Source organism: Condylura cristata, unplaced genomic scaffold, assembly GCF_000260355.1.
Source record: "Condylura cristata isolate star-nosed mole 26May11 unplaced genomic scaffold, ConCri1.0 scaffold00066, whole genome shotgun sequence".
Taxonomy (NCBI): domain Eukaryota; kingdom Metazoa; phylum Chordata; class Mammalia; order Eulipotyphla; family Talpidae; genus Condylura; species Condylura cristata.
This window is the reverse complement of record NW_004567167.1, coordinates 172,221-179,892: the sequence shown is the minus strand read 5'-3', so window position 1 is coordinate 179,892 and position 7,672 is coordinate 172,221. Positions and strand designations below refer to the sequence as shown.

At 47.3% G+C, this 7,672-nt stretch overlaps 1 protein-coding gene across 2 annotated transcripts; it reads left to right on the top strand.

Moving 5' to 3' along the window:
- The first annotated feature begins 874 nt into the window (after positions 1 to 874).
- Positions 875 to 4,862, top strand: LOC105854609 (zinc finger protein 304-like). Of its 2 annotated transcripts, XM_012734691.1 has the most exons (3): positions 935 to 1,007; positions 2,212 to 2,304; positions 2,526 to 4,862. In XM_012734691.1, exon 3 carries the CDS (start codon positions 2,588 to 2,590, stop codon positions 4,319 to 4,321), a length of 1,734 nt encoding a protein of 577 aa, XP_012590145.1. In that variant the 5' UTR covers positions 935 to 1,007; positions 2,212 to 2,304; positions 2,526 to 2,587; the 3' UTR covers positions 4,322 to 4,862. The 2 variants fall into 2 exon arrangements, with proteins under 2 accessions (XP_012590146.1, XP_012590145.1); XM_012734692.1 differs by lacking the exon at positions 2,212 to 2,304 and having other exon boundaries at positions 875 to 1,007.
- Positions 4,863 to 7,672: the final 2,810 nt, after the last annotated feature.

Genomic DNA, 7,672 nt, shown 5'->3' with positions numbered 1-7,672 from the left:
GCGCCGGCCCGGTAGTCACAGAGGGACCTGCGGGCGCAGCTTTGCTTCCGACTGGGCGGCGGCGGCGCAGCGTCCTGTCACGGACCTGAGCTCCGGTGGGGATGAATGGGGTGCCGGTCTGGGGCCGGGACTGGGCCACCCGCTCGCGCCTGGGAGGCCCCTCATGGTGTGAGCAGTCCCTGGATGCTGGGGTCGCACCCCGGGTACGCTGTTTTCTCCTAACTTGTGACCGGCCGCAAGACGGGAGGCAGAAAGGCTGAGCAAGCAGTTTGTTGGTCCCAGGCAGCACCTTGAGATGGGAGCCCCTAGGTGGGGTCCGCAGCTACTGCCCCCTCAGTAAAGGGGGCAGGGTCTCATACAGATTCCAGGTTCACATTCCAGAGGGGTGACTCATCGCTGTGCCCCCTGATGCGAGGCCCGGTTAATGATCAAACTTGGGCATGAGGCCCAGCTGTTATCACCTCCCGGATGCAAGGTCAGTCTGTCCCGCTGTATCAAGCTTGGACGCCGGCTCAGTTCTTTACCGCCCTAATTCAGTCCTTGTCCAACAGTGTGGACCAGGGGTTGCCGTTGCCTTTGAGGGTCCCAGACACGGGGAAGAGTTGAGTGGTGTGCAGGTTTGGAGGGGTGTCAGCTGGCAGTCAGGGTCAGGTCTGGGGGTGCCCCAGGAACATGGACTGGTGGACCAAAGCTTGGGGCCCTCATGCCACGCCAGAGCCCCGCTGTCCCCTTGCTGGATCTTGGTCGGATCAGCGAGAGGAGGAAGCTGGCTCGGGGGCCAGGCCCCTGCGTCCCACGGTGGGAAAAGGACAGTGGTGAGGGGTGAGCTGCAGTCTGGCGAAGCTGCTGCCTGTGCGCTCACATGTTCCCTTCCCGGCAGGGCTGTGTCACCTTTGAAGACGTGTTCGTGCACTTCTCCCGGGAGGAGTGGGGGCTCCTTGAAGCTGCACAGCGGCGCCTGTACCGTGACGTGATGCTGGAGAACTTTGCGCTTGTGGCCTCGCTGGGTGAGTCCCCGTTAATCTACTGGTCCGTGGCACAGTCACAGGACACGGTGGCTGAAATCATGTTTTAGTTCTGAGAAGTCACCTCAGTGCTAGTGTCTCAGGAGCTCAGTCACAACTTGCTGGGTGCCTTGACAAGGGTTCTCCTCCCGTGACGCATCTCAGTCTGCCGGAGCCGTGCTCCCACCATCAGGCCATTTTGGAAAGTCCGTTCACAGTGTCACATGTCTGGGAAAGGGGTTTTGCAGGTTGTCAGACTGAGCTTCCCTTCCCTGCTGGGTGTCAGCCCCAGGCCTCCCTAGTTCCTGTTCAGGTTGACGATCTGCAGTGAGCCTCAGAGCAAGGAGCCGCCTGCTCCCTGAGCGAGAGAGCTAGGAGAGCGTTGCACCGCTGGTCTGTTTCCAGCTTTCCTTTGGTGTCTCCCAGCATGGTTGCCAGGTCCCTTCCTCAGAAGTCAGTTAATTGTGGCATCCAGCAGTCCAGCAAAGGAGCTGCGCTTGGGCCCAAACTCCTTAAGGTGGGTGGCAGCGGGGCCATGTTGGAGCCGCATTCCATAGGCCCTCGCACCCGCTCCAGCTCCTGGGGCTGGCTTGTTCCTCTCCCCAGAGAGTGACCTTCTCCTTCCACCCACATCGGTGACTCTTCCCCTCCCTTCTGTGGCTCCTGAGTCGTCGTTCTGGTGCCTGCGCTGGGCCACGTATGGTGGCCCCACCCTCCCTCAGCAGTCCCCATGCTGCTGCCATGGGGCCTTGCGCAGTGGGCTGGTGGACTCATGCCCCTGGAACCTCGGTACCTGGGTTATGTTCTGCCTCGTCTAGATGACGATTCCCAGGTCTTGACTGATGAGAATTACAGTAATGACAGTCGCTGCCTATCAGGCTCACAGGCTCTTTAGACGGAGTCTCAGTTTTTTTTATTGCATTTCATTTCCTGCCTGTGCAATGGGTCAGCCTGGGCCACTGATCTGCCATGTTTTTTCTATACGGCTTGTACCTTCCTGATCCCGTCACTGCCGAGTGGGAGAGGGACAGATATCCCTGGAGCCTGGCAGGACAGACTTGCCTCCAGCCACAGCACCAGAGACCCAGAGACAGCCTGGCTCTGCAGGGTGGGCAAGGGGGCCTGAAGGCTGGGTTCACCTTCAGCCTGCTTTGTGTCCACCAGGATTTCCTGCTAGTCCTTAGCAGTACTTTGCTTTCCTTTGCAGTCTTACTTGCAGCCAGACTTCTCTAGGCCTGGACATGTTTCTGCAGAGCTCTGACCTAGCAGCCAAGGTCCTGCTGAAGCCCTTTGCAGAGGAGTAAGTCGGAGAACGCACTTTCCACCTCCGTTGTCTTTCCCCATGATTACATCCTCTGTGCCTCGACCGTCAGAGGCCCAGGACTTCCTCGCCCTGGTTCTGGCTCGCTTGTGCCAACAGGCCAGTGCACTTACCCATGGGTGTGTCACACACATCTGTGACGGGGTCACTGCTTCCTATCAGTGTCGACATGTCCTTCACCAGCATTTCTTTGCTTTTAGATTGTTGGCGTGAAGCAGACAATGAGGAGGCCCATTCTGAGCAGAGCGTCTCTGTTGAAGGAATGTCGCAGATCAGGACTCCCAAGTTGGGTCTCTTTACCCAGCAGGCCCACCCATGTGAGATCTGTGAGCCCCTCTCGAAAGACCTTGTTCACCTTGCTGAACGACAGGAATCACAACTTGTGCGTAAACTGCAGATGGATGGCCCATGCCGGAGAGAGTTCTCCGTCAGGGCAAACTTTCACCTGCACCTGGAGCAGCCTAGTGGGGAGAATCCCTTCCGAGGGCATGACGGTGGGCCTTCATTTGTGAAGAGCCATGCAGTCCACCGAGGGCCCTTTGCTTGCGGGAAGGAAGGAATGGGTTTGCGAGATGACTGTGGCCTCTTCCAGCCACAGATCACACACCGTGGGATGAGGTCACCAAAAAGGACGGAGTTCACAGAATCTTTCCCCCCTACCGCCAGTCTGGGGCAGCACCAGGATGACCCTGCTGGACTTCTGCTTTTCACCTGCAGTGACGGTGGGGATGCCTTCCTCAGCACCCTTACTCTGCTTGACAACCAGATAATTCATCCTGAGGGGAGGCCCTTTAAAGGCCTACCCTGTGAGAGTATATCCAAGGAGAAATCAGCCCTTACTGATCACAGAAAAATTCACAGTGGAGAAGGATTGCATGTACGTGAGGAGTGTGGAAAGGGCTTCGTTCACCCATCCCACCTAAAAGTACACCAGAAGTTCCACCCTGGGAAAAGACCACACATGTGCAGTGAATGTGGGAAAGCCTTCAGCCGCAAAGATACCCTCGTGCAGCACCAGAGAGTCCACACTGGAGACAGGGCTTTTGATTGCAGTGAATGTGGAAAAGCCTACAGCCGAAGCTCGCACCTTGTGCAGCACCAACGAATCCACACTGGGGAAAGGCCTTACAAGTGCAGTGAATGTGGGAAAGCCTTCAGCCGCAAAGACACTCTCGTTCAACACCAGAGATTTCACACTGGAGAGAGACCTTATGAGTGCAGTGAATGTGGGAAGTTCTTTAGTCAGAGCTCCCACCTCATTGAACACTGGAGAATTCACACAGGCGCAAGACCATACGAGTGCATTGAATGTGGGAAGTTCTTTAGCCACAACTCAAGCCTCATTAAACATCGCCGAGTCCACACAGGAGCAAGGTCTTATGTGTGTGGCAAATGTGGGAAAGCCTTCAGCTGCAAAGACACCCTTGTTCAGCACCAGATAATTCACACTGGAGCAAGGCCCTATGAGTGCAGTGAGTGTGGAAAGGCCTTCAGTCGTAAAGACACACTGGTGCAGCATCAGAAAATCCACACAGGAGAAAGACCTTATGAGTGTGGAGAGTGTGGAAAATTCTTTAGCCACAGCTCCAACCTGATTGTCCACCAGAGAATTCATACGGGAGCAAAGCCTTACGAATGCAGTCAGTGTGGAAAATGCTTTAGCCACAACTCCAGCCTCATTCTACACCAGAGGGTTCACACGGGCGCCAGGCCTTACGTGTGCAGTGAATGTGGGAAGGCCTATATCAGTAGCTCCCACCTTGTTCAACATAAGAAAGTTCATACTGGAGCAAGACCGTACGAGTGCAGTGAATGTGGGAAATTTTTTAGCCGCAACTCCAGCCTCATTCTACACCAGAGGGTTCACACTGGAGAGAAACCTTACATCTGCAGGGAATGTGGGAAAGCCTACAGCAGAAGCTCCCATCTTGTCCGACACCAGAAAGTTCACAATGGAGAAAGGCATCTGGATGCAGCGGTTTTGGTGGCCATTTAGCTGCTTCTCTTTAGTGTAGCAGCAGCAAACTCACACTAGACTAGGGCTATGAGGGTGCAGAAAATCGCTCTCCTTGTGCAGCCTAGTGGGACCCACACCAGAGACTAGCTGTGAGCGCCTTTTGTGAGGGAGCGGTCAGCCGGCAGGTGAGCCTGTTTCCTGCTGATGTCCACTGTGGGAGATGCCCAGTAAGGACCACTGAGGTGGGAAGGCTCCCTAGCTGAGCCGTACTTTCCGAACCCTCCATGACTCTGTAGAGTAAGGTCACTGACGGGGCCTGTGGTGGAAGCCTCGAGGCTACCCACTGTGCATCTGACAGCATGTGGCTGTCGGCCCAGTGTGCTCAGGGAAGTCTCACCCAGGGGCCCTGGACTCTGAGCCCGGGAAGGCATCACTGTCGGGGACTGACCCGATCACGGTTGTTGGGGGACAGAACAGACAGGGTCTTAAGAAGTGGGAGCGGCGTCATCGAGTGGAGATTCCTAAAAAGGCGGGGAAAGGAGGGAGTGGGCGTGAGGAAGACAGGAGAATTGGAGTTGGGTGCAAGTCTTCCTGCTCTGGTTTCAGCAGAGGTTTGTTTTATACATTTCAAGCAAGCAGTGGGATAACATTTGCATATGAATTGGGCTGAGAGATCACCATCATCTTTTTTCTAAGAACAAGTCTGGGGTCCTATTGACCTTCAGCTGAGATTATAACATTATTCTTTTATTATAACTTTATTCTTTTAAAGGTTAAAACAGGTACATAGATTGATAAAATTTAAGACTAATAATACTACATTTACCACAGTGAAGATTAACCAAAATAAAGTCCCTTAAACCCTAACTACTACTTTTGGCTCTCATTCTCATTGAGATATCCTAGAAGGTAAAGTAAAGTGAGGACAGGAAGGAGAAATTTTCTTGTACATCAATCACAAAAGGAGATACAGTAAAGTTCTTTAAAAACTGAATAGAAAGCTTGAGTAGTTCCTTAAAAACTAAATAGAAGACTTGGGTGAATTTCCTTATCTAAAGACTAGACAGTAGAAAGCTTAAATAATTCGTTGGAAACTGAATAGAAGACTTATATGAGATAGTAGAGTGATGAGATTTGGGTTCTCGTCCATCCGGGCAGTAAAAGAATATGTTCTAGTACTGCCTCATATTATAATACTGATTTTGCTATAGCAGCCAATTGCTTTTATTAATCAGCCAATAGTAAAATTATTTGACGTTGAGGAATTTCCCGCCCTGGTGCAGTGCTTGCTTGTCTGGGCCAGGCAGCACCTAATGAGGCTGAGGCAGTCCAGTTGTAAACTGAAGATTGCTCAGAATATTCTGATATTATGATTATACAGAAAAAGGAGGTCATAACATAAGTTAGCGTGGAAGTTCTGATTTTTCAGAGCACTTCCCCTCCATCGAAACCGTATCTGGCGACAGAAGTTGCATAGCTTGTGTCATTTCCCCCTTTTTTTTTTAATCGAAGATGAAGCACCTTTAATTTGATGTGGGTCTTTTTGAGGGCTGTGAAGAGGGCTGTGAGGAGGACTGGAAATATAAACGAGAGAGAGAATGATTAGGAGAGAAATGTCAAAATTAATCAGGGAGGGGAGAGCTAAGCAGCTGTAGAGGTATAATGTTGAAGAGCAGAGAGGAAAGAGTCAGCAATTTGGGCAGGAGAAGCAGCAGAGTTGTATAAGAAAGGCTAATTATCTTAATTTCATCCTGTAAGGTAGACATATCAAGGGAGACATTAGTATTATTCCATATAACAGGTAAATGATTTTTTACATGGAACAGGAGTTGTACAGATGGGGATAACATAAATCCACTTGCATTGAGAGTGACAATGAGTTTTAATATTTTAAATCTGATTATCTACATATAAAGCAATCTCTTTTAAAACATTTAAATGAGCCTCAAATTTTTTAACTGTTTTTATAAATACAGTGCAGTGGAAATTTTTGAGTTAATTTATTTACATTATTATCTGTATTTTTTGTACTAAAGCAGTAGTAGATATAGGAGAAGAACTAATAATTAGTAAAGAGCAGTAATTTTTACAATTAAAGCAGCAACTAATCTCTTAGACAATTTAAAGCTTATTTAACCAGCTGGAGAGTATAGGTACCAAAGTTATACTATTTAACATCTAAATCAACAGGCAATATAGTACAAGTAGATTAACAGACAATTAGTTATTACGATATTTTAAATCACAGCCAGCGAAGGAGGAACCAAAGTATCTTCAGTAGCTTTAGAAGAAGGGGCAGAGTTGTAAGCTGTCCTCGAGTGGAACGTTTATGGGAGGCAAAAGTCTACGAGTCGATCTTGGGAGTGGCGGAAGCCTGTGAGCCATGATTTTGAAGAATCTATCCGGGATCTAGAAGAGTGAGTTGGCATCCTGTGGAAAAAAATAGAAGCATAGCCTTGCGCACAAGTTAGCAATACATCTGGTAGTTTTTATAATTTTGTCAGCAGGTCCTTGTACATAACTAGTGGTTTTGGTTTGAACTGTTTTGGCTCCCAGTGGAGAGAATCACAATTAAGATAGTTGATGACAAATAAAACATAATTTAATATATTATGTCCATAAGTGTATTCATAATCTGATTGTTGTAATTTCAATATTTGTGATTTTAAGGTTTGGTGATTTTTTAAGACTAGAATTTTATTTTAACAAAAACATTTAACCATAAGATTAATCAGTCTTTTTTTCATCATATGAATAAATCGACCAAAATAATGTCCTATTTTCAAACACACACATATTTTTTAAAAACCCATTATTTGCAGTTTTTTTTAACCAAGGCAAATAAAATTTACTTTCCTCAAGCCTTTTATAACTTACTACATACCTTGAAGTTTAACCAAACATTTAAAAAGTATATATATACACACACATATATATATATATCTTTAGACACCACAAATTTTTAGCAAAAAAGCAAATAAAAAAAATTTTTTAACCTTTATAACGTATTATAAACCCTCAATTTTTAGTGAAAAACAAGCTTATATATAACATTTCAGCTGATGAAATGGAAAATCTGTTACATATGATGGCTTCCAAGGAACTTAAATTTTAATGTAAATTGTAAAGTATTACATCTATTTTATGTAGATTTTTGATACCATTTTTAAAATTCTAAAGTCTATATTAGGTTTATCAAAGAAACTGGTAAAATTTTAATATTTGTAAATTTTAAGTGTTGGCCAATAACTATATAAATACCAATAAATATATAAATATAGTAAATACCAAATTGTTGAAATGTAGTATTTTAGAACAATGATTGACATTATAATTTACATATAAGAAAAATGATACACGTTTTAGAAAAACAATGTTGACAGTTGTGTT

Excerpts from the sequence above, each read along its gene's own strand:
- LOC105854609 (XM_012734692.1), top strand. The coding sequence starts at position 974 with ATGCTGGAGAACTTTGCGCTTGTGGCCTCGCTGG. Across the intron at positions 1,008-2,525 it reads TGCGCTTGTGGCCTCGCTGG|ATTGTTGGCGTGAAGCAGAC; the intron begins GTGAGTCCCCGT and ends CTTTGCTTTTAG.